The sequence below is a fragment of the Aspergillus pseudotamarii genome, assembly GCF_009193445.1.
Source record: "Aspergillus pseudotamarii strain CBS 117625 unplaced genomic scaffold BDV38scaffold_1, whole genome shotgun sequence".
Lineage (NCBI taxonomy): Eukaryota > Fungi > Ascomycota > Eurotiomycetes > Eurotiales > Aspergillaceae > Aspergillus > Aspergillus pseudotamarii.
In genome coordinates, this window is record NW_022475015.1 from 1,466,904 (window position 1) to 1,491,176 (window position 24,273).

General features: G+C 46.9%; 10 protein-coding genes across 10 annotated transcripts; 3 read left to right on the forward strand and 7 right to left on the reverse strand.

Moving 5' to 3' along the window:
- Positions 1-1,665: 1,665 nt before the first annotated feature.
- Positions 1,666-4,123, forward strand: BDV38DRAFT_232663 (fungal specific transcription factor domain-containing protein). Its single transcript, XM_032053053.1, has 7 exons — positions 1,666-1,803; positions 1,873-2,739; positions 2,787-2,853; positions 2,903-3,095; positions 3,148-3,322; positions 3,369-3,518; positions 3,571-4,123. Exons 2-7 carry the CDS (start codon positions 1,997-1,999, stop codon positions 4,052-4,054), a joined length of 1,812 nt encoding a protein of 603 aa, XP_031920101.1. The 5' UTR covers positions 1,666-1,803; positions 1,873-1,996; the 3' UTR covers positions 4,055-4,123.
- A 47-nt stretch (positions 4,124-4,170) lies between these two features.
- On the reverse strand, positions 4,171-5,055 carry BDV38DRAFT_232668 (uncharacterized protein). The gene has a single exon (XM_032053054.1). It carries the CDS (start codon positions 4,547-4,549, stop codon positions 4,184-4,186), a length of 366 nt encoding a protein of 121 aa, XP_031920102.1. The 5' UTR covers positions 4,550-5,055; the 3' UTR covers positions 4,171-4,183.
- Positions 5,056-5,613: 558 nt separating this feature from the next.
- BDV38DRAFT_289803 (glycoside hydrolase family 2 protein) lies at positions 5,614-7,773 on the forward strand (the record flags this gene model as incomplete). Its single annotated transcript, XM_032061336.1, has 3 exons — positions 5,614-7,022; positions 7,086-7,496; positions 7,626-7,773. 3 exons carry the CDS (start codon positions 5,614-5,616, stop codon positions 7,771-7,773), a joined length of 1,968 nt encoding a protein of 655 aa, XP_031920103.1.
- Positions 7,774-8,862: 1,089 nt separating this feature from the next.
- On the forward strand, positions 8,863-9,859 carry BDV38DRAFT_267121 (TMEM199/VMA12 family protein; the record flags this gene model as incomplete). The annotated part of the gene is made up of 2 exons (XM_032056527.1): positions 8,863-9,111; positions 9,221-9,859. The coding sequence occupies 2 exons, from the start codon at positions 8,863-8,865 to the stop codon at positions 9,857-9,859; spliced, it is 888 nt and encodes a 295-aa protein (XP_031920104.1).
- A 459-nt stretch (positions 9,860-10,318) lies between these two features.
- Positions 10,319-11,882, reverse strand: BDV38DRAFT_277104 (allantoinase alX; the record flags this gene model as incomplete). Its single annotated transcript, XM_032058407.1, has 2 exons — positions 10,319-11,335; positions 11,385-11,882. 2 exons carry the CDS (start codon positions 11,880-11,882, stop codon positions 10,319-10,321), a joined length of 1,515 nt encoding a protein of 504 aa, XP_031920105.1.
- A 1,022-nt stretch (positions 11,883-12,904) lies between these two features.
- BDV38DRAFT_6753 (uncharacterized protein) lies at positions 12,905-13,797 on the reverse strand. Its single transcript, XM_032063752.1, has 2 exons — positions 13,516-13,797; positions 12,905-13,385 (listed from the first exon to the last, which is right to left on the reverse strand). Exons 1-2 carry the CDS (start codon positions 13,646-13,648, stop codon positions 13,105-13,107), a joined length of 414 nt encoding a protein of 137 aa, XP_031920106.1. The 5' UTR covers positions 13,649-13,797; the 3' UTR covers positions 12,905-13,104.
- BDV38DRAFT_6694 (ACT domain-containing protein) lies at positions 13,798-14,613 on the reverse strand. Its single transcript, XM_032063739.1, has one exon. It carries the CDS (start codon positions 14,361-14,363, stop codon positions 13,947-13,949), a length of 417 nt encoding a protein of 138 aa, XP_031920107.1. The 5' UTR covers positions 14,364-14,613; the 3' UTR covers positions 13,798-13,946.
- A 251-nt stretch (positions 14,614-14,864) lies between these two features.
- Positions 14,865-16,239, reverse strand: BDV38DRAFT_289804 (uncharacterized protein; the record flags this gene model as incomplete). Its single annotated transcript, XM_032061337.1, has 4 exons — positions 14,865-15,238; positions 15,314-15,910; positions 15,995-16,110; positions 16,172-16,239. The coding sequence occupies 4 exons, from the start codon at positions 16,237-16,239 to the stop codon at positions 14,865-14,867; spliced, it is 1,155 nt and encodes a 384-aa protein (XP_031920108.1).
- Positions 16,240-16,671: 432 nt separating this feature from the next.
- BDV38DRAFT_232680 (mitochondrial 37S ribosomal protein uS14m) lies at positions 16,672-17,755 on the reverse strand. The gene is made up of 3 exons (XM_032053055.1): positions 17,601-17,755; positions 17,334-17,505; positions 16,672-17,276 (listed from the first exon to the last, which is right to left on the reverse strand). The coding sequence occupies exons 1-3, from the start codon at positions 17,705-17,707 to the stop codon at positions 17,214-17,216; spliced, it is 342 nt and encodes a 113-aa protein (XP_031920109.1). The 5' UTR covers positions 17,708-17,755; the 3' UTR covers positions 16,672-17,213.
- Positions 17,756-19,558: 1,803 nt separating this feature from the next.
- Positions 19,559-22,669, reverse strand: BDV38DRAFT_289806 (uncharacterized protein; the record flags this gene model as incomplete). The annotated part of the gene is made up of 6 exons (XM_032061338.1): positions 22,281-22,669; positions 22,008-22,213; positions 21,478-21,949; positions 20,829-21,445; positions 20,306-20,778; positions 19,559-20,262 (listed from the first exon to the last, which is right to left on the reverse strand). Exons 1-6 carry the CDS (start codon positions 22,620-22,622, stop codon positions 19,559-19,561), a joined length of 2,814 nt encoding a protein of 937 aa, XP_031920110.1. The 5' UTR covers positions 22,623-22,669.
- Positions 22,670-24,273: the final 1,604 nt, after the last annotated feature.

Genomic DNA, 24,273 nt, shown 5'->3' on the forward strand with positions numbered 1-24,273 from the left:
GAGCAATATACAATCTGAGGCCTACTGTTGATCACCCACTACCTACTACTAGTAGTAGGGCTACAATACCTGCAATAGATGCATAAGTCCCGACCAATGAGACATCGCCGTTTTGAGGCCTACCATAGCCTAGCCAACCTGAGGCATCCACCAAGTCTGGTTAAATATGGCTGCTTTGCCCTCGATCTCCAAAGCTTCTTTTCTTTCTTTTTCCTCTCCAGGGCAGTGGTACTGCCACTCGTCCGCTCTTTACCTCTCGTTTCTGATTTTAAGTTCTTGCGAAATTGTTATATTGTGGTCTTTCTCCTCTCCCCGCCGTGCACATCTACGTGGAATCGTTTCCTTTTGTTCCACGTAGTTTGATCTATCCTGCAAGCTAGACTCTGTTTACTGCTTTGTTGGGGGAATCATCTGTCGAGAATACATAAACCTTAACCTTCTGTACCCGGAGTTTCCACTCTTATACCGAGTCCCAGATCAGATAGCGTAGGTCGGCCACCACAGGCACTAAACTCTTATCACACAACACCTTACGGAACTGTCGACCCTCGCTGGCTCGATACTGCTGACCGGACGGGTCCGGAGGCACTGCCAGAGTCAGATGATTCTCTCCATCACTTGAGCCAAGACAATCCCCCACAGGGTCTTGATCAAACTCAGGGCTGGGAAGGAGAGTCTGCAAATACACATAACAATTTCGATTCGCCGCACTTAACTTTCGAGCCACTTTCGCCCCAGGCACAACATATTGTATCTGAGTTTCCGTCGGATCTCTCAACTCCAGGACAAGATACTTCCTCTACCAACCAACCGATTGATTCTCCCCCACAGTCATTCCAGTGTGACCTGTGTAATCGTGTGTTTGACAAAAGATATCTACTCAAGTAAGTGGCATTCATTAGTTGCAGACAGATTTCTGAACCATGTTCTAATTCTGAACAGCAAACACAAGAAATCTATGCACGATCGCCTTCACAAGTGTGACATAGCAGGCTGTACCCGAACAGAGGGGTTTCAATTCAAGAAGGATCTTAAACGACACTACGAAACTGTCCACAGGGAAGGAAGTCCCAAGGGTTATTTCTGTAAGCATCACTGGTGCTCCGCTTCGAAGTCGCGAAGTGAACGCACGGGAAAGCCAGGAATGCGGTATGACAACTTTCGACGACATATGAAACATCACCATGGTTTTAGTGATCTAGGTCGAGAGACTAAATGACCATCTTAGAGAGCCGATATGTTAGAATGCCAAAGGGGATTCACCTTATTAAATTAAGCTCCAAATGATCAATTTGCTAGTATGAAAGTATTGTAGCTCAAAGAGTAGATGAATAATTGATTAGTAGAGCACTCTATAGATATAGTTACGACCTTAGCTCAACTACATGAATTACTTGTTAACTATTGACACTATGGTCCATTCGGGCTCGTATTTCAGTAACAACTCAAGATAACCCAATATAGTTCTCAGTCTGATGTTTATGCCCCTACATGTTAAGGGAGTTCTATTCACTGACTTCCTTTCTGCAGTAGTGGTATTGGCCCTTTCGGAAATACTCGGGTGATCAGCAAGGTTTGCTCCGAGCCTGCCCGAATTCATCTGACTTAATGGAAACAATCCACATCATCTACGCTATCCAGAATCAGCCAATCCACGATGCCCACCGTCAAGACTAAATGTAAAGTCGCTTGTAAATCGTGCAACTTGCGACGAGTCAAGTGTGATCGGACTGAGGAAAGCCCATGTTCGTACTGCCGACTAGCAGGGCAAGAATGCCAGCCCATTGTTTCGCGACGTGGAAAGTATGCTTGCCTGTCCCACTTCATCTTTACAGATGAAATACGGATGAGCAACAGGCTGAAATAATCTAGGTACAAACGAAATCACGATAACAACACTGATACTCGGCCGGCACTTCGTCGGTCGTCACGGAAGCCGCAAGATGAACGTAACCTTATAAGTGCTGTATCAGGCGAATCAACTTCAGATGCCTTTATGACCAATACTAGTAGCCCGGCCCTTAGTGGTAGGAATACTACTGCTGAAGCACGGACGTGTGAATCTTCCAATCCCCAGCCAAGTGCCCCATCACCAAGGCAAGGCTACCAATATTCCTCGACAAACTCAGACAGTAAAGTGGTATACTACGGCGACTCCTTTAACCTTGACTATGTGTTGCATGAAATGGGAGACCCTTTAGGCACTTCCCGTAATGGTCGCACTTGGGAGGATGCACTTGAACATTTATACTTCAGTCAGCTAGGGCAGTCAACAAAAACCCAGATAGAAGAGCATTCTCGAAACCAGCGTCTGCAGCTGAGAGACATTGGCGCGCTTGAAAGTTTCGAGAAAAATGTTAGTGACGACTTGATCAGGATTTTCTTTAAGATGTGCTATCCTCAGTGTCCTATTTTTGATCGAGCGGACTTTCAGCTTAAGTACGAGGCTGGGAGAGTGTCACCGCTGGTTCTGCAAGCTGTGTATTTCGTGGCCCTTAACCATTGCAGTGAGGAACTTTATAAGCGGGCTGGCTTTGCAAATCGATATCTGGCAACATTTACATGTTATCAGAGAGCGAAAACTTTATACGACATAAACCACGAATCTGACGCTATAGCGACTCTTCAAGCGATCTATCTGTTGTCTTTCTGGTGGGGAAGCCCGATGGAACAGAAGGATATGTGGCATTGGACTGGTATTGCATGCAATCGAGCACAGTCCCTGGGATTGCATCAACGGTTGGTCATTTATGGCAGATGCTGTGAGCTGGCTGACGCTTCCTTAGAAAAACCTATGTAGGATTAAGTGAGAGAAACAGAAAACTATGGAGGCGGATTTGGTGGACTGTTTACGTATGAAATCCTGGGTTAAACGATGGTTTCTGCTGACTTAATTATTTAGGTACATGATATCTCTGTAACTCTAATGCTAGGAAGAACCCCGCACATCAACGATGCGTACTGCAGTGTGGAGATGCTGGGCGAAAATGATTTCGAAGTATCAGACGACGACTTAATCAATTCTGATCTGCTTCCAGAACCAACTCGTGCAAGCCGGCTTTACTGTATCCACTTAGCAGAGCTATATTCGCGAAGTATGTCTACCCAGTTATGCTCTCGACTAAAGCCTTGCTAACACTGCCAAAGCAAGCAACTGTTGGCTAAATATAGCTGGGGCAAAGTTCAACGAATCGGTAGTTCTCGAAAGCCTGGACGATCTTACATCATGGAAAACGTCCCTTCCAAGAGAATTACAGCAACGAGAATCTACAGTTTCTGTGGAGGATAGCCTTTGGGCGACCCTGGTCAATCTAAGTTACTTGTAAGAAATACTTACCTAGAAGGAAATACCTCTAACAGACCTTCAGCACCGTGCAGATTTTAATGCGCCGGAACGGCTTTAACGATCCGGACAGAATGAAGGTCGGGTCAGTTGTGTTTGATGCAGCTGTGCAAATCGTGCGGATATTAGAGGACCTTGTGTCATCGCAACTTCTTCCTTTTGCATTGATGCGCAGGTATGTTCTTCCTCCGCACATTCGCCTTGTTAAGAGATATTCACAAACCTAGTGCGCCGGCTGTTTTTGCCGCTCTCTCTGTCCAAATTGCAAATATGCGTGGATGCCCATCCCATGTGGTCGATGTCTCGAAGCATAGAGCTCGACTCTGTATGATGATCATAAACAAGCTGCAAGACCACTCACCTCCACTCCTGTGGTACTATTGCCTCTTTGTCCGGCTACTGCGTAGTATGGGTTGTGAGATCCTCGATGAAGAGAGTCAAGAAGCTTCACATCACTCCAATCAGCGTCCACATGGGCTGCAATCACCTACGGCTGACTTTCTCTACAACAACCGATTTGAAAATAGTTCGCAAGAGGTTGGTCCGAATGAGACCTCCAATGATCTATTGACCGGCAATCCAGCGCTTTGCGACTTTGGCCTTTCTGGGATGACAGCATCGTTTGTATTCTCCAGCTTCATTGACAGCGACTTGATTGATGGGGCATCAACGGATCCTGAAAGCCATAACCTTGATCCATCTTTCCTGTGAAAATATTCGTTTTGCTGCTGGAAAGAGCATTCCGACATGGGACTATAACACCTTTCATCCAAACCAAACCCACAGCTCTTATTGTACATATAAAAAGGAAGAAATATATAGACAACACAAGAACCAATCTCACCTCCGATACCACATCCTAGTCACTTTCGTCTTCCTAATCTTCTTCTGCAGCTGAAAAATCGCATACATCAAAGCCTCTGGCGTCGGCGGACACCCCGGCACATAAATATCCACGGGAACCACCCGATCAACACCTCTAACCACACTATAACTATAGTAATAGTATCCACCCCCATTAGCACAGCTCCCCATACTAATTACCCACTTCGGATCCGGCATCTGGTCGTACAACTGCCTCAATGCCGGCGCCATCTTGTTAGTCACCGTTCCCGCAACAATCATGACATCCGCTTGACGGGGCGAGGCCCGGAAGATGATTCCCAGGCGGTCTTGGTCGTATCGTGGCATAGAGACATGCATCATTTCAATGCCGCAGCATGCGAGGGCGAAGGTGAGGGGCCAGAGGGAGCCTTGGCGGGCCCAGTTGATGAGCTGGTCGGTTGTTGTTCTGTTTATGTGGTTTAGCCAGCGTTGTTGGAACGGTCAATATAAATGGGCATCGTACAGGAAATATTCTAGTTTGCCGGTATCTTCTTTCTTGTTTGTGGTGATGCCTTGCTCTGGACTGGGGAGCTTGGGGACAGTGTGTGGATTCCAGGTTGAGGATTGCCGGGTTTGTCTGATCTTGACTGGTAGAGGTGTTGATCTTCCATGGGCTAAAGAGATGCATGCAGAAGCTTGTTTCCATACTTGGGGTCTCAGCATTTGAGTCCTCATCGTTGTGGTTGTTGTGGTCCACATGGTAAACCTCTGTAGTCGGCGAAGCAAGAATGATTTGCCCTATGGGGGAAGAGAAAATAAAAGAAAAGAAAGGAAGGAAGCAAGCAAGGAAGCAAGCAAGGTGAAGGAATATAGTGCGGTTTATATTGGAGAGAATATCTGAATATATTATATAAAACATGTTTATATCGCCGACATACTTGACACTGAACAGCATGTCGGCGATATAGTGTATGTTTTAGGCCATATCGGCGATATGCTTTTCGTATAGGGTTTTCATTCGATGGGCGAATTGCTCTGCGCCAGTCTGTAACTATGAGAAACCTCTCCTTCGTCAGAAATTGTTCAATTGATATTGATTCCCCTATTAACCTCAGATTATGGCTAAAATCCAGAAAATGTATATCGTTGAGTTCACTCAACAGTGTATAGACATGGGCTAAGGATACGGACAACAAAACCAACAATAATACTATACGCGCTTGACGCTTACCATTGATAATGAAGACAAAATTGTTCCATTCTTGCTTCACAGCGTTACCCTACATTGATCATTCACTTCGTACAGCCCATAGAAGGATATGGCCAATAATCTATCCCACGTCAGGTGCGGGGAGACAACTGTCGATCGCGGGGACAACAATTGCACCTTCACTCTCACAACTCCCCATCTACGACCTACATAGCATAAAAAAAGCACCAACAGAATGGCAGCATACCCTCGTCCAGATTTTCAACGCCCAGCACTCAATTGGACGTCGCTCGACGGCCCCTGGGACTTCATCTTCGACGATGCAGACAACGGTCTATCGCAGCGCTGGCACCAGAAAGGAATCCCCGCCAACACCGCCACACACGCCAAACGTCAGATCCAAGTTCCATATGCATTTCAAACTCCCGCATCAGGAATTGGCCTCCACGAGGCCCACGAGGTGCTGTGGTACGAGCGCACGATAAATGATATCCGTACGGCGGACGAACTGGCCAAGGGGAATCGATTAGTGCTGCGCTTCGGTGCAGTAGACTATGACTGCACTGTCTGGGTTGATGGCCAGGTGGTTGGAGGGCATCGGGGTGGCCATGTGCCCTTTGAGGTTGATGTGACTGATCCATTTGGGACCGAAGAAAGTTCCATAGTAGCTAGACGTCTAACAGTTCGGGTGAGAGACTCGCCGTCTGACCTTTGCCAGCTGCGCGGGAAACAGTATTGGGGTCCTATCCCTGAAAGTATCTTCTACACACCGACGAGTGGAATCTGGCTGTCCGTTTGGCTGGAGAGTGTGCCCAGGATGCGATTGGGCAGTAGCAGTGACGGCCTGGTCCTCCGGTCGGATGATATCAACCGGGGGCAGCTTCATGCGCAGGTCGTGGTTTTAGATCGCCCAGCAGCGGCGAAGTGCCAGGTAGAGATTGAGGCGAGTCTAGGGGGCGTCATTGTGAGTCGCAGCAGACAAGATCTGCCACAAGACAAAGACTACGCGAGTCTCAATGTGGACATGCGTGGGCCAGACCCTGGCTCGTTGAAGGAGAAGGTGCCCTTCAACGTTGACGGGTGCTGGCACAACGGAGTAGCGCTCTGGGCACCCGAGCATCCTAACCTGTATGGCTTAGCTTTGCGTCTGTATGATGCCTCGGGTAATCTGGTTGATGTGGTCGAGACTACCACCGGCATGCGCAGTATTTCCTGGAAGAATGGTGACGGGACCTTCCGGCTTAACGGGAAGCCTCGTTTCCAGACCCTGGTATTGGACCAAGGGTATTGGCCAGAGACCGGCTTGACGCCTCCATCGCAAGAGGCACTGAAGGCTGACATCGAGATGGCGAAGAAAATGGGCATCAATGGGTGCCGAAAGCACCAAAAGGTGGAAGACCCCGTCTTCCTTTATTGGGCCGATAGACTGGGGTTTCTGGTCTGGGGCGAGATAGCGAATGCATATGAGTTCAGTGATGAGTACATTTCTCGGTTCAACAGCGAATGGATTGAAGCTGTCAGGAGGGACATCAATCATCCATCTATCGTGGCTTGGACCCCTTTCAACGAAAGCTGGGGATATCCTTCCCTTAAGGATAACATCGAGCAGCGAAACCATATCCGAGCGGTGTACTACTTGACTAAGTGCGTTCTTCGACTCCCTTACTAATAATGTATGCTTCTATCATGGACTGACCAGTATGATAGGACTCTGGATCCCACTCGACCTATCAATGACAACTGCGGCTGGGAGCACGTTTCGACAGATTTGACAACCTACCACGACTACTCGGATCACCCTGCGTTGGCCGCAACCTGTTCGGACTTCAAAAATGGAATTCTAGGCCAGAAATCGAATCACGACATGTTCGTGGGTCCCACTCCTTCTGCTAGCCCTCAGTCCCTGGACCCCGGTACTCAACACACGCCAGGCGCTCCAGTGATTTGCTCTGAATTCGGAGGAGTAAATATCATTCCTGCGAAGGGTACCGCTGCTGGTGAAAGGGACTGGGGCTATACTACCGCAAGCAATCCGGAAGACCTACTGAGCCGTCTGGAAAAGCTGGTGATGGCCGTCGTCAAGGGAGGACATACGTGTGGTCTAGTATATACGCAATTGTGAGTTCCAAATTTTTAATTTTTTTTTTCTTCATTTGCCTTACTCCATATACCCGAATTTTATATACGTTTCTCCGTTTCCCAAGAGGATATGGAGTATGACGAGAATGATAGCTAAATAAAATGCAGATGCGATATTGAGCAAGAGGTAAATGGCTTGTATTCATACGATCGCAAAGAGAAAGTTCCGGCTGCCAGAGTGAAGGCAATCATGGATGCTGCCCACCAATACTACTACGACCACGTAGCACCGAAGCAAATCCTAAGTAATAAGTGACGGGGAGAGACAAGCTTTGGTTTGACCTTCTTCTAGACTCATCAGCAGCATTATGAGTGAATACCAAATATTTGAACAATATAAAGTCCATGAAGTAGCTCAAAGCAAGGCCCCATGGTAATCCTAGTAAGCAGACAAAGAAAAAAAAAGGCATAGACAAACCCGGAAGGGACAAGTGCAATGGAAGATTAAAACCATGCCTGTTAGTAGGATAAGTCCTTACTAAACTCTCCCAGAGAATATTATCTCATAATATGTCAAACACTGGAGTCATACGTTGCTACCCTACTTTGGTTAGCTTTGCTTATCAGGAGAGAAATGTGCGTAGTACCTACCCCATACCGAACATCTACAAAGCACCACTTCATATCAGGGCTACTAGGCGATACATTCAACGCGACTTAAAATTGCATATCCATCGTAATTCACGAAAAAGAGCCACAATACCTTATGGCAGTCAAAGTCGAGCGTGAGAGCATCTATCTCGTTCTTAATTCGAGGCGATGATGTGAAAACCTAAGCCTTAGGGCTCAGGAAAATAGTGGATGCCCAAGATTATCTGTAGATACCTGTAACAGTGCCTCAGATCAGATTATGCACCTAATGAAATGTCCCGGGCAATCCGATGGTGATAGAAACTCGTTTCTGTAAAAGTCGACTAGGCAAAATGGCTCTAGAAATTAGGGTTATCAGGATACTGGTAGTTTTGAGTTTCACGTTTATCAAATCTACATGATGATATGTCCTCTTTCATATAAGATGCAAGCAATCAAAAAGAAAATTAATCGAGGAAGTATATAACTATCTCATGACTTTTTATCCTGAGAAACATGGAGGAGGATACTATCTATGTTCTGACATGACAAGCAAACTATATGCCCAACTAGGCAACACTAAACCAAATCCAGTAATCCCGTTCATCACATGTGGAGACTATATCGTGATTTGATACCAACACCTTCCATCATCTTTAAATACTGTACATTCAAAGACATCCATCAACACCTACAGCTCAACCCTTCAACAAACCCCAAACCAAAACCACCGACTCACAAAATGTCATAAAACAGACCACACCCCTACACAACCATGGTCCAATTAATAACAACAACCCGCATCCTCTCCGCCCTAGAAGCGATCCCAACCTCAGATCGCAAAGACCTCGATCTACCCTCCAACCCATCACTAGACAGTCCCATCACCCACGACCAACTAATCCGTCTATCCCGCTACTTCCGCGCCGAAAATGCCACTTCCAACGCTGAGACCCGAAGTCTCAACTCTCTCCTCCACGGAACAAAAGTCTACGTTCCGCCTCCGCCCCCGAAACCCGAACCCGTACGTCCCTCTCCCATCTTCACCTCCTCCAAATAACCATACTTAACCATACGCCACAACTACAACCACAACCACTAGTATAAATACGCCTTAACTAATGACTATACAGAGCCCAGAATATCTCGCCCTAAAAGCGCGTCTCCTAGCCGCCTACGAAACAGACACCTACAACCAAATGACGGCCTCATCTAACACCACAAATGGTCCATCACCGATCTTCACTTCCTCGACACCGACCGTTTCGGCTCTCCATGAAGACGATGCACACTCGGACGCGGATACTCTTACCCCCGGACTCGTGCTGAATATTTTTCTTTCGGTTGTTATTACCGGGTTCAGTGTTTATTGGGCGTTGACGAGTTTTTCGACGCCGGAGTTGTTGACGGAGGCTGTTTCGTCGGTTTGGGACCAGAACCATGGGTCGAAGAGGGGTGGAGGTGTGAGTGAAGCTGTGAAGGTGCTGGTGTCGTTTGGAGCCGCGGTGGGGGTGGGCGTTGCTGAGGTGGCGATTTATGCGATTTACCTGGGGAAGGTGGAGCGGGCGAGGAAGAAGGAGAGGGGGGTTAAGGAGAGGAAGGTGGTTGTTGGGAGGGAGGTTTTGGGTAGGAGAGATGAGAGTGAGAGTGTGCAGCGAGTGGACGGGGAGAAGGAGGAGATTTGGGGAAGAGGGCCGAATGGGGGCTTAAGGCGGAGGGTGAGGGAGCGGTGGGAGGAAAAGGAAAAGGAAGGGGATGGAGATGGAGATTGATTGTAAGTTGCCGGTCCGCCGGTCCTCTGTTGACACTTGAACAGGATGCATATGCATGTTCTTGATACCCCTCGGTCCGAAAGGACTGACATGTATGATACGTTTTTGTCGACCCAAAATGAGATACACCTTGTTTTGAAACGATTTTACTCTATTTGGTTGCTTTTACCTACGTTCATCAACATGGCCAGAAACATTTCTGACAAAACATTAATATTGGTATTCATATTCCCTCTATAATAAAACAAAGAAAACAATGCTTAACAGAAATGCTACATCATCGCTCAGTCTATGGCGCTGATATATGCTATGCTGCTGTCAGCTCATTAGTGATCATCAGTAGCGTGGATATCTATGGTCATCAGGTATGTTTTGTTTTTTGGTTGTCGTCTGAAATGTGCGGGTGGCTGTGCGTTCGTCAACAGCCCGATCGAAGTACGGGAGCACAAATGAAAAGAATCAAACCCGTTTCTCTAACAGCAATGTGCCGGCTGGAGTCTTGCTGCTGAAGCCGCCGTCTCGGCTGAAGATCTTCTCACCGCGCAGCCACGTCTCACGGACCATGCCGCGCAGGGTGCGACCCTGGTATGGCGAGCACTTGTTCCGGAAGAGCATGGTGCTAGGCTCCACGACCCACTCGGCAGAGTCGTCGAAGACACAGATGTCGGCGTCAAACCCGGGGACGAGGTCACCCTTCTGGCGCTCGAGTCCAACCTGGGCCGCGGTGTTGGCACAGCACAGGCGCACAATGTCTTGGAGGGCCCGCTTAGTGTTGGTATCCTCCGGCGCAGAGGTGAGACCCTTCCGGCGACTGAGTTCTGTCCACAGGATCGGAAGACCCAGACCAACAGAAGAGATACCGCCCCAGGCGGAGGAGAAGCTACCTTGGTTCTTTTCGATAGCGGCTTCGCCTTTAGAGGTGCAGCTGCCCGGAATATGGGAGGGAAGGAGCTTCAGATCTGGGGTGCACGGGGAGTGATCTGAGACGACAGTCTTGATGACACCATCCTCGGCGTGGCGTTCTAATTCGGCCCAGAGGGCATCCTGGTTGAGCTGTGAGCGAATCGGTGGGCAGCACTTGTGGCGGGTATCACCGTCCCGGATTTCCTCGGCCGCCAGGGATAGATAATGGAAACAAGTCTCTGCAGTGATGGGGATTCCATCTGCACGAGCTTTCTTCAGGAGAGGAATAGCCTCCATGGCCGATAGGTGGACAATATGCAAAGCAAGCTTGGGAGCCAGGTGGGCCAATGAGAGAATCTCTTCTACAGCACAGGTCTCATATGAGGAGGGACGAGATGCCAGGAAAGTGGAGTATGCTTCCGCGGGGCCTTCGGGGGTCTGGGGTTGGTCCGCCTGGGAGGATGTGATGGGGGGTACCATTTCCGCATGGAACATGAGAGTGGTGGGCTCATCGGCAAGTTCCGCCATGGCCTTACGTATGTCTTCAGAGGAGACGGCGGGGAATTCGTCAACCTATAACGGTAAGCACGGAAACTGGTTGACGGAACGCTGGCATACTTACCCCACTGTCGATGAGGAACCCCTTGAAGCCGCGGACACCTTGGTTGACGAGGGCCTTCAGCTCGCCAGCATTGCCGGGGATGATGCCGCCATAGAAGCCGACATCTACCCAGCACTTGCCTTGGGCAGCATTCAGCTTCTCCTTGAAGCCAGCCACGGTGGTGGTGGGTGGAATGGCGTTCAGAGGCATGTCAATGACGGTGGTGACACCGCCGAAGGCAGCAGCCTGGGTTCCTGTGTAAAAGCCTTCCCATTCGGTGCGGCCGGGCTCGTTCAGGTGAACATGGGCATCAACCAAACCGGGAAGCAATACATGAGGCGAATAGTCGGTATAGGGGGTTCCATCAGGGAAGTCAGAGGCAGGAATGACGGAGTCAAAGACCGCAGTGATCTTTCCAGAGGTGCGAGAGATAACGATTGTGGCTGACGTTAGACGACCCGAGATGACGGCTCGAGACGACGTTACCACAGCAATAGAGGGTATTTGTTGCGTCTCCATGGTCAAGGAGGGTTATCGATAGGAGGAGAGAAGAGAAATAAGGGGACAAAGAGAAGAAGAGGAAGAGAAAGTGGGAGAGAGGAAGAGGTCGAGGAGGGGCCCAAAGAGGGTGATGACAGTGAGTGGACGAAAAGATAAGGACGAGTTCAATGAACTGATAAGAAGGGAGTTTCAGAACGGTTTGGGAGGCAAGGGATCCTTATTTGGAAAGTCTTGAAGGTGGGCTGATAAGGACCAAAAAACTCTCACAATGAAGAAATGCGATATGGGAGCGCAGGCACGATATCACAATCCGGGGTATCGATAAGGGTTTTATAACCATTTCCCATCATCTCCATCGTCCGTGGGAGCCCTTAGTGCCTTTTTTTTCAGTCCCCGAATTTTAGCCACGTCTTCTCCTCTAACGATAACAATACTGATCGAGTAATCGGAAAAGGAAAAAAAAAAAAAAAAAAAAGTATAAAAGGGGATCCACTTCAGAAACAACCGGATCCACCGGTGCCACCGGAACAGTATCAGAGATTCGTCTTACTCGATTGAAACCCCGATAAGCATTTCTGACTGTCGGTGTACTCAAATAAGTCTCTCAACCCAACGTGATAAACCCATCAGCCGACATATTCTCCCTCATCGTAGGGAGATTTGTGAACAAAGGGAAGCTAGAAGAATCCATGTGACCCTCGATACCCTCACTATTACCGATTCGGGTATTCGGAAAGGCTCTTGGTCGCCTCGTAAAATCCTGTCTGGGTCTGGGTCCTCGCCAGTCTGACTGCTCCCCCTCAACCGTGGTTTTGCATCGGGCGCCTCCGGCATCCGCCATCGGCTCGCTCCCTGCAATTGTTTTTAGTACCTGTCTTTACTCGATCAAAATTGGTCACATTTCCCCTTCAGGAATTTCCTTTACTCGATGGCTTCATGTAGTTGGACAGTGACCTCGGAGTCATATGTACAACGCAGTGCGAAAAATCGTTATGCAGGCACTCCGCATGCGCGTGAATGTTTCCAATCTCTCGACCATTCGGCTAAACATTCCCTTTGTTGGATCGGAGGCCCCCGTTGGACACACCGCGTCTCTCTCTCTCTTATTATTTCAACTTTCACGGTGAGGGGCCAGTATTCGTTCCTCCTCACTAAAAGTAGATCTCAGGTAGATCCTGGACAACAACAAATCAGGGGAAAACTCATAAATTACCCGGAACTTACCTGTAAATTGTAATACTTACTTCCGAACCAGGACCTCGTCAGAACGCCACCCAGCTAAGCCTTCTTTTGCTTCAGGGCACACCCAACCGAGAGAAGTCCGTACCTGTGGTCGGACCACGCCACCCAAGTGTGCTTCAAGGCAGTAAATACTGTCCTGTGTAGAACCTCCTAGCACCGCATCAGAATGATAGTGCATAGTGCTAAGATGATCCGCAACGGCGAGTAGTTGTGCAAATAGACCTGCTAATTGACTTTCGAGTATCCGCTTTTCGGACGAATCGAAGTTCTGATCGTATACTATCAGACAGGGATTGACTATAAGTTAGTTCCTGTCACCAAGAAAAAGAAGCAAAAACAAAACCAAAGACTAAGATCTAGTCTTTCGATCTGACATCAGTGCCGGATTCAGCCTCGGAGTGGTCGATACCTAATTGGTCCAGTAATGAATTCCTATCGCCGATAGACCTTCGTTCGTGACATTTCTCTAACCAGTTTCGGTTTCGCATCGCTTGTAATAGCCATTTGTTCAGACTTCTATATAAGCTTTGTTCTGGCGTCATCTTGTCAACTGTTTACCTGGACAACGACACACTATAATAGTCGAAGGTGGGGGGGAAGCATGAAAATGAGCATCGTCAGCAAGAAACGATGATATGTTGAATGTCTCTCTTCCATCTCGACAACGGGGAGAAATATTACAACCCGGTCACGGTCGCCCGTGACTTTCCTCTCTGGGTTACGCCAGGTAACCTCTGACGTGCAAGAAGCCCTACATAGCCCTGTTGTCCCTATTATATACACCATATCAATTTCCTGTCTCTCTAGAACCATGACACAATATCGTACTACAAGTCGCAATCAAGATTCACCATTCATCATCCCCACCAGAGCCCCCATCGCATCCCCCTCTCTACCCTCCGGCACAAAAACATGATCGTGGAAAAATCCACTGACAACGTTCGTGCTGATCCCGTGCGCGGCCAACTTCGTCGATATCGTTGCGACCAGGCCCACGGCTTCTAGGCTGGAATGCACCTTTAATGAGATCTTGCGGCAGGGGAAGGTGTAGTTGTCGTAGTGGTGGGTTTCAGCGATGGCTTTGGTGGTAATTAGGGTCAGGCCTTCGGATTCTTGGAAGATCATTTGAGGTTGGAGGGTGTGGAGGGGGAGGGAATTGAGGGGTGTGGTGGTTGAGAGGAAGACGTAGGTTTCGGGGTCAAGCATCGGGTCCATTGTTGAGAGGAGGGTGGGAATGTTTGTTTCGCCGTGGGACATTTTGGTGGTGTTGAGAGTTATGTTATTCAAGGTGGGTTTGGTCTGGGTTGTTGATGTTGTTAATCATGTTTTATGTTGTTCACGGTGGATTGCATATTCAAGGTGGGGTATTGGTCAAATTGTTAGAGTCTAGATTCGAGGAATCCCGCTAATTACTAGTAGTTTCTGATGAGAATGAATTAATAGATGGCCTGTTGGGAACGAATCATCGGCGTTAAATCAAACTCTTCTGAGCTAGCTACTACCGAGTAGTAGAAGCGCCATGTTGACACCGCATATTCTTTGCATCCTTTGAACCAAACGTCTCTCTCTGCTTTCCGGAGTAACAACTACTAACTCAATAGCTACCTAATGGTTGGTCACCAGTTGTCTGCAAAGAAGCTGAAGCTCAAGTCTCGTCATAATAGCCATCCTATTACCCACCAGTCAGTAACCTTGCATAAATCCCTAGAAATATAAGGCCAAACCAGCTCCTCAAAACGGACAGAGACCAGGCGAAACTCATTCATTGCTTTCATCCGAGCTCAGAGTTTCCGAATCGCTATCATTCATCTCCTTCAGCTTCAGCTGAGCCTCATACATGGTCGGATCTGCATGTGCTAGATTCAGCCACTTAAGCATATGCTTCCAAGCGCACGGCATGATACACTCAACATGCTGCATCTCCCCAGACGAGTAACAGCTGCAGCCATGCTGACGGGCGCCCGGGACCTGATAACCCTGTGGCTCGTCGGAGATAACATAGGCACGGCAGCGGGAGGAAACGAAGGCAAGGAATGAGCCCGAGATCTCATCCTTGACAGCCAGCTCAACGTCAATAGAGTGAAGGGGGTTGGTAAGGACAATAGCAGATATGTATCCGCGCCAGTCCTCCCCTGTGTGGAATCGATTCATATATTAGCCGTGGTTCAGACGAATGTTCACCCTGAATACAATATAGTAGCACTTACAGTTTAGAGATAAGTGACGAATTGCACCCTGCCCCCCTTCAGCGATTCCGACGATGTTAATTTTGGCATCGTGGCGCACCAAGCGTCCACGGTCAGCTAGGATTTCATTGAAGACACAAGAGACGTGATCTTCCCAGCAGCCATTGTCAGGGATCTTGTTTCTATGGGTCATCATCAGGGGAGGATCGACGGCTGAGGGACGAGGATAAGCGAGCCAGGTCGGCAGGGTCATCGGGCGACGAGCACCGCAATGCCAAATTAATTGACCTGTATTTGCCAGCACCAGAGCAGTGTCACCATGCTTGGGGGCGGACTCAGTGTTGGTTCCATCTTCGTTGGTTTCGGGGTGAAGGACGGCTTTGGCAAACGAAACAGCGGAGCCTGCATTGATGCCATCCGCACCTATGCTTCGATACGCCCAGATTCCAAGGTCCTGTACTGGCTCTCCGAAAACGACAATGATACGAGATGCCGTGGATAGGTTAGATGACACCAGGATCGGAACGTGAGCTTCATTCACCTTGGAAGTGAGAGGAAGACGCAGGGTTGTAAGGTTGAGCTCCCGTAGACGGGCGGCCACAATCTTGCGAATGCACTCTAGAGTACGTACGAGTGTTAGACACAGGCTGTAAGTTAATCTGGGCAAGGCGCATATCTATATCTCGTCTCAATGGGACGTACCACTCATCGCCTCTCTCTGCATTTCGTTGACGCGGGAATTTTTGTTGATCTTGTACTGAAAATCCTCTTGAGGATTCACGATCTTTCTAATCTGATCGTTCTTATTGATGAAGTATCTAGTTGTCATTCCTCGTTTAGTATTTGGTCATGGCCGTGAAGGAAGCCTCGAATCCATACCCTAATTTCTCAAGGTCCACAGGAAACTCATTCTCGGATGGGAGGTCTTCACGACGGTAGACAAACATCTTGCTGACGTCTTGTTCATTTTATTGTAAGGAAAGACAAGGGAGCACAGGATTAGTGCTATGATGAAAGGGGAAGAATGCGAGGAGAAGGTTTCACTGAGAATAATAGTGCTGGACTTGATTAGTCGTTGTGATGATGCAAACGCATGAAACGCAGTGAATCAGACTACAGATTGAATACATTCATGCAAACGAATATCCCTTGTTAGCCATGAGCGCTCGATCACAGGGCTTGTACTACACATCATGATATGGAGCTTTGTTGTATGCTTGTTAGATCTTCGCTTATAAGACATCTCTATCAGAAGCACCCTTGAACTGCTATATGATCACAGCCGTCAAAACTATGGTATTCGATGTACAGAACGAAGACGACGGCTCAGGCCTTAGACTTCAAGTACATCGTAGTGGAATTGTGACAGTACATCGAGTAAAGACTATCATTCAAGAACAGGTTGGACCGAGATCTTAGCAAAGCATGTATACTGTTATTGTGAAAGCGTACTGTTGACAACTAGAGACATACATCCATTCACCTCTTAAGGTGAATCTTTGTCCATGGGACTATGGCATGAAGGAAAAGACCAGGAACAACAAGTATATTCGCTAATGAATATAAGACTAGAGTTAAAGTGGGTTACCTGATGGTGCTGGTTTTGTCCGTGTACAGCCTAATATAGCACTTGTTCATGAATGATAAAGTCAAGACCTATAATCTGGTGGGAAACATATAGATTCGACCAGTTATAGTATACCCCATTCTTGCCAGGCGTAGGGGACGGTAGCGAGCGCTTGATATAAACAAAGAAGTCGTAATCAGCGAAGAAAAGCCAACACGTATCGTCTATTGAAACCCGGCAGTTGATATATTGTACATCTTTCTCAAAAAAGGTATCGAATTAAACGCCCTCGTGCAAACCGGCTGACCCAGTAGCCATGAATATAATAAAAACAATCCGCGGTATATGGACACACTACCAACTGGCCTTCTTCACACCGGGTAGTTCACCAGCCAGTGCCTGTTGACGGAATTGGTACTAAACACGATGTCAGTCAACGCCTGCCACTCCATTAAACGAGTTGAAGCTGCTTACTCTGGCAATTCTGAAGTCGCGAATCACACTTCGAGCAATACCACCCGCCACACAGCGGTTCTTAATCTGAGTGGGCCGGGTGTAGGCGTGCATCTGGGAAAGCTGCAATTGGGCCTGGGCACGAGTACGCTGTGGGAGAGAGGTGTTGCGGATTATGTAGCGGAGAGCTTGGCTATAGAATCAAAATTAATTGATTAGAGATAGGTTCCCAAAATCCTTGTCAAAGTGGAATGCGACAAGGTCAAAAAAAACGCCGACTTAGCATACCGTTCAGGCTCGTGCTGCTCGAAAACCTTCCGCTTGGTGTGGTCACGGATAACACGGGCGTTGATAAACCCGCTAAGGTCCAGGCGCTTGGATCTGAAGAGTGACATGGTTGTATTTTTCCGTGGCTGGTGAACTGCAATAGTCTGGATGTCGGCACTCGATATCTTTTGATGGCGGTTGTGATCCGGAGTTCTGGGGTCACGGGAAAACACGCTTTCCTACTTTGGATTAGTGTTAATCTGCCATATCGAGTAGTACCATGTAGTAGGATAAGCCGCCGATTGGTTAGGTACTCACCGCCTTCGCTTAAATCGAGGAGGTGTTACCAGACTTGCTGTACTTAGTAGTAGTCTCTAAGCAGGTAGATCTCTGATAACCAACTTACCCAGGATTAATTATTAGGCCACTACGTTTAGATGAGATCCTCACGTTTCTGAGGTTTGTGAGAATTGGCATTGAAATCGAGTTGGCTACTGAGAATGGACTCAACTTGCAAAGGTGTTTATCTTCCGAGGTCATATCTCGCGAGGTATTATGGCAGTATAAATAAGGTGACATTATGATTCCAATATAAAATCGGCTCACCTAACTAGAATAAGAATAAGAATACTTGATCACATGCTCCAGTAAGTGCCCTATAACTAGTCAGTGTGGCCAAGTGGTTAAGGCGATTGGCTATATGTCGCGTTCTACAAACTTCTTTATATATATATCACTAACAACTTCAACAGCGAACTTCTAATATTCGTTATCAATTCCATTTGTGGGCACAGTCGAATCCTGTCGCTGACGTTTCTTTAACTTTTTTTTTGGCCGTACCTTGAAGAAATCGAGGTACTACTAATCATGTCAAAGAATATATCTACTAGTCAAGATAGAGGACCTGTCAACTAGCTGCTAAGGATACGTAGGCAGAAAAGCTGGCAGTAGATACTATAGCAGACAGAAGGCTGATTCTTGCTTTTTTCCCTTCTACTAACAAAGCACTAATTTATAGTCAGAGAAGCCCAAGATTCTCTGTATAGAATCATACAATCACGTAGTCTACTATACGTCTGAACGTCATTATAAGCCAGCGCATATTCTACACACTAGGAACAGGGTATACGACAGTCATTAGGCGGAATTGCTATTTGATCTGTAACAAATTACTACCCTTACAGACTGTATTTACTTGCTACTTACTATATATCATTGTGATTAGGTATATTCTCTGTACCCTAACGGTATTTACCCTTTATTTTAGCCCTTATCAGCGCCCAGAGATACTTAATAGGATTCAGATCCTGCGAATAGAGCAAACATTCCATCGTGGTAATATTTAGCTCGCCAAGGGGCACACATACAATATAAGGCGGTGTGAATAGAGATATTTTCACACACTAAAGTAACATCAAAGTCAAAAGAAATAAAGATTATAGACCATGGACATATTGTCACCCTAGTAAAAACTTAGGAACAAGACCAGTTCGCTGGCAATCCCTTGAAAAGCTGTTAAACAGTCCACTTAACCTACCTCCCGCAAGGGTTATGCCGAAGGCTTTCTCTCTAACCTGCTTATCTCCAACTGTCCAGACAATGCATAGCTTGTTATCCATACCTCCCAAATCGCATGCGTTTTCATATCATTTTACAATTTTATTATGTCTACTGTGTCCTCGGACCCTTAGAGTATTCTAGGTATGAGTTTCTGTTGAGATGCTGAACATCCACAGAAGATACATAGCCAGATGGCGTGGTAAGACTGGCCCAGTTAGGATGTATAGAGTATAGAAATGGTAGAAGTATTCTATAGTAGTACTGGGGTTAAAAGAGATAAGGATTTTTAGAAAAAGCTTTCATGTTCACTTTTAGCAATTTTAATACACTAGCCACGGATAACAGGAAGTGGAGGCTTGGTGATAGCCTTGTCCTTGTTTCATCACCTCTCCTGAACCCTCCTCCGGTAATGTTTGCTATCATTCTAGCTTGTTCTTCTTTTGTGCAGGCTTCCCATCCGCCACTGGGTTGTTTGGAGGGCGAGCCAGCTTTCTCATAGGGTCTACCATCCCGTTATCATCAGTGTAGGCACCATCGATGAAAGCTTTTAATATCGGATAAGTGTTGAGCAGCGACTTATTCCTTGGGTCGATATACACAAATCTCCGAGGCCTTTGGCATATTTGGAGATAGTCATCACCATTAAGCTCATCCACAAAAGTATTTGCTCTGAAGCATCCTTTTATAGTGCTGATAGTAGGATATATTACAGATATTTCATGTTCATCTGCGCTTCTTGTTGAGACTCGGAATGCAAGGCGGGCACCAGGATCCTGGTCTTTGGTTGCTTTAGCCCATACTTGAGGATGTCTAGTTCCAATGGGTGATAGCTCAGCTTGAACCCAACATCCATCTTTAGGCTCTTCTTCCATCTTAACACTGATAGATCCATGTCTAATAAAAACCGTCCAAGTCTTGTACTTTGGTTCCCAGCGGCCATCATACTTATGGCCTAGCATTGAAGCTAGTCGGTTCGTGAAGGGTTGGCATAGTGCCTGTTTCTGAGAGGTGTCTGCGCTGAGAATACAGTCTAGATCTTGGCTAGAGTTAGAGGCGGATTCCTCTTCGGTAGCAATTTTGAGTGCATCATCGCACACAATTTCATCAACATCGCATTCGCACTCTTGGTTTCATCCTTTAAGGCGTCTACATTTTCTTTTGTGGACCAAGGTCCTTGAGGAGCGATTTAACTTCGAGAAGGACCTCAGACTCAGTAGCGTCATGCCGACGTATCTTCGAGTCTGGCAATCTTTTGGCATGATGCAATATCTTCCTTCTTGGAAGGATAAGACTAAGCACTAAAATCCCATATCGTAAGGAGCCACCAGCAGTCTCTGCTAAGCGGCGAAGATCACTCTCACTGCTAAATCCTTTCGCAGCTAGCCAGACCCTTAGCAACGGCTCAAGATCGGTTGGATCAGCCTTGGGTATTCTACCATTTTTCTCATCGTCCCATCTCCGTACAATTAAGGAGACACAAAGAGCAGACTCATAGAAGGATGGGAAAATTGTAAGATCGGTAATAGTAGACACGAACCGAAAGATGTTCGTCAATTGAAATGCCTCTTTTCCATACTTAGTCCCCAGTTCTGAGAGAGGAGCGGGTGCACGGATAAAAGTTCTTGTGATTTTGTGTTGGCTGACTTCAATCCAGGCGTCATGGTCCATCTCTGCCAATGATAATGTCACCTACTCAACGGGGCATTATCTGGGAGAGCTGCTTCTTGAGCACTGTCGCCACATATAATGATAACGCGTAATCGGCTCCCAAGGATTAATTTCCTGGTAGCCGTGCGGAGAGTTTCCCTGTCAATGGGGCGAGGGGAAGCAACTTGAAAGCTGCCTGGAATATGAATATACTTCTGGAGATTGTACATCCAGATTAAAGAGTTTGACTCATTGAAGCCACTCTCTCGTAAACCCCACGGTAGATTGACAGTTTTATCCTGGACCGTGTATTCGCGTAATGGTGTAAGATCGAGAATAATACCAACAGAAGCTTCGATAGTTCCAACTGGAGCGATAAATTCAGATTGATATGTCGGCTCTTGCTGGCGTATTTTAGCTGATATTGACTGAAACCAAGAATTAATATCTAGCAGCTCCCCTTCTAAAGTTCCCCAAGAGTTGTCATTTACTTGTATCAAGAGGGATTCTTTGAGATTCGCATTGCTCTCAATTGCTTGGTAAAGGGCAGCATAGTAGTCCCTTGCACCCACATGCTTTCTGTAGGGTAGCCTCTCTTTCACTGGTTGCCGGCCAGCCTTGTAATCTAAACCATTTCGAATTTTTGGCCAATTGTGGATCTCAGGGTCTGGCGAATCTTCCAGAAATTTACGAGCCTATGACGGATTTGAGGGCCCAGTTCTTTCCCCTGGAGTAAAGGAGTTACAATATTCAAACCCATCCCTGAGTACTGGCCTTGCGGGCATGGCCCAAAGAACAGCTCTAATGTCTTTGCAGGAAGTGATTGGAAAGCTCGACACATAATCTTTTCTAGGAAATTCTCAAAGACCATCTTTACTGCCTTGTCAGTGTTGGGTAGGAATGGTATAGTCCACAGTCGTATGAAGTTAGCTCGCCGTGAGCCATTGCCTTGCTGAATAATATAATAATGAAGGCTGTCCTCAGATCCATTGCGAATCGCCCTAATATGTTGTGGTATTCGCTCTATTGGCTGGTTAGATTGTCCGACATATGGACGCCAATACTCAGAGCTCTGGATATAGGTAACGAAATCCAAATACCCTCTGTTGGGTTCGTGCCAAGTTTTTGGAGCCATGGACTGTTTTAAACGTATATTATGCAGCCTAGCGTATGTGAGTAGGCTAACCCCTGTATCACACGAGGGATTGGGATATTACATACGTGTTAACAGTGTGAACTTTACCTTGCAAAGCTCTGATCATTGGGTCAATTGTGTCATATACCATATCCACAAAAATGTCTGAGCCCCCAACAGCTTCGATGACAACTCTGTATGGAGTAGGATTAAACTCAAATTCCATCTTTCTATCTGAGAATAGAAAGTCGACGAGTATTTTCATAACGGATTTCAAGTTAGGGAAAATGATCTAGACAAACGATGAACTTATTAGTACATATGAACTCCATATATGGAATGAGGTTTTATATTTCTACCTGCAGGACTGGCAGCCCATTGGGATCAGTCGAGTCCGTATTGTTAGAGAAAGGTAAAGGGCGTGTAGGTATTGCGTTGAGAGTTGATGTGCTTTGACCGCAGCATCTGCAGCAAGGAATGGCATCGCAGAGATCGGGACATCCAGATCCGGGAGAAAAATGTTTGCCACATGTTTTGCAAACTGGGTCACAGGTATGTTTGGGAGTCGTAAGCTTACGACAGTCGCTGCAGCAAATAACGGGCCCTGATACTTCCCGAAACTCGTCCTCGTCCTCATCCTCCTTATAGCAAGGTGCCCTGCGACGAGGCCATCTACGTCTAAACACACTACGGGGAGTCATATTGTAGTACTGCCAAAGAGATGATTATACAAAGAGAGAGAAGCGGAAGAAGGGGAAGAAAACATCTAGAGATTTCAAAATTAGAGATCAATGATGACCGGACCTTTGTGAGGGGAGAAATCACATAAGATAAGAGGAATCGAAGGAGGTAGGACATACGGAAGGTGAACATATCAAAGCAGAGGGTGGCATGAAAGGAGGGGTAGGCATCGGTGGAGAGGCAAGGCATCAAACGAGAGAAGAGCAGCTGATCAATCCTCTTTGGCATATGATACAGGCCTATTCGGAACTAGCCAATGAGACACTTGGGGATATCTTATATACTGACAAAGTGTCAGATCAGGTACGAACAAAGCCTTATTGCCTCTATCTATAGTGGGGGTTCAAGAGTATGTGACCCCCAATACCTATAGGTACCCCGCGGCTCTGACTGCCTAGTATGAGCTGCTAGGTATCTATAGGTCGTGATGAAAGCCTACTGCTTGAAACAAAATTAATTGAAGCCAAAACAAATTGAGAACAAAGAGATTGTGCGCTAGGCCTTAACACGGTCTAGGGCGTGTAATTGTCAACATGCCCCTGAATACAAACAGATTCCCTAATCTAGCAGTACCCCGATATTCCTTGATAGTTTGGTATTTGAGTGGTTTAAAGACCTGCCTCTAGAGGTACCTAGGAGTCCTATATTGCACTTAGTAGCTTTATAAAATAGTTGATTCGGGTACTAAATTAGTTGGTATTGGTATTCCAATCATTTGAACAAAACTCTGGATTGTTATAAAAGCAGTGGCGCTCCATGGCCCTAATATCTGCAGTGTACATACTGGTTGTTGTCAATATATTAAAGCAGGCCCTGAGCAGGCTTTCAAACAAGGTGCCATTCTTAGACCAGAATGAGCCACGTGTTGATAAAGTAGTCGATTCTACCAAAGCGTTTTGCTGATCAAGATCAATTGCCCTTGTCTATGGCAACAGTGCAGGGCTTTAGAAAATCCGTTTCCCTTATTATAGTGGCGGTGGTAGGAGAAAAGTTCAGTTCTATACAGGCAGTCCGAGTAGGTAGTCAAGACTCAAGCTCACATAGTAGTAAGAGACAGACATCCACGTCCTCGCCATCAACGACATCTACCCTTTCCCTAACCATCCACTCTATGGCGTCATCAATCGGCTCATCACCGTTGATTAAATCATACCCACCGTTTATACCAGTACAGGTAAGCAACCGATCCACTGGCCAATTGTCTCACCCCTCTGTCTTACCAAACTACACCTTCCCGGTGGCTGGTTCATCATTCAGAGTACCTGGGCGCAGAGAGATGGCCTGGGATGACGAGGACTAGCCCTTCTTACGCCGAGCCGCAGACGTAATCAAAGTGATAAGATCGAAAGGGGGATAGTCAACATGTTGGGGAATTGAGATATAGGACATACGCTTCGTTTTAAAGCTTTCATATGAGCAGTTCGGGTAAGTTTGCCACCACGCCCTAGAAACTAGGCGCCTCATTGCCTCGTATGCCTCAGTAGAATATATAATAAATTCGGTGGTGGAAAGTAGCTACTGCACCAGAGAGGGCTCTATCTATAGAGCAAGCCAGCTTTTTTTTTTTAGAACCAGCGAGATATGTTCCTAGCGAGCGTATTCAGCTGAGGC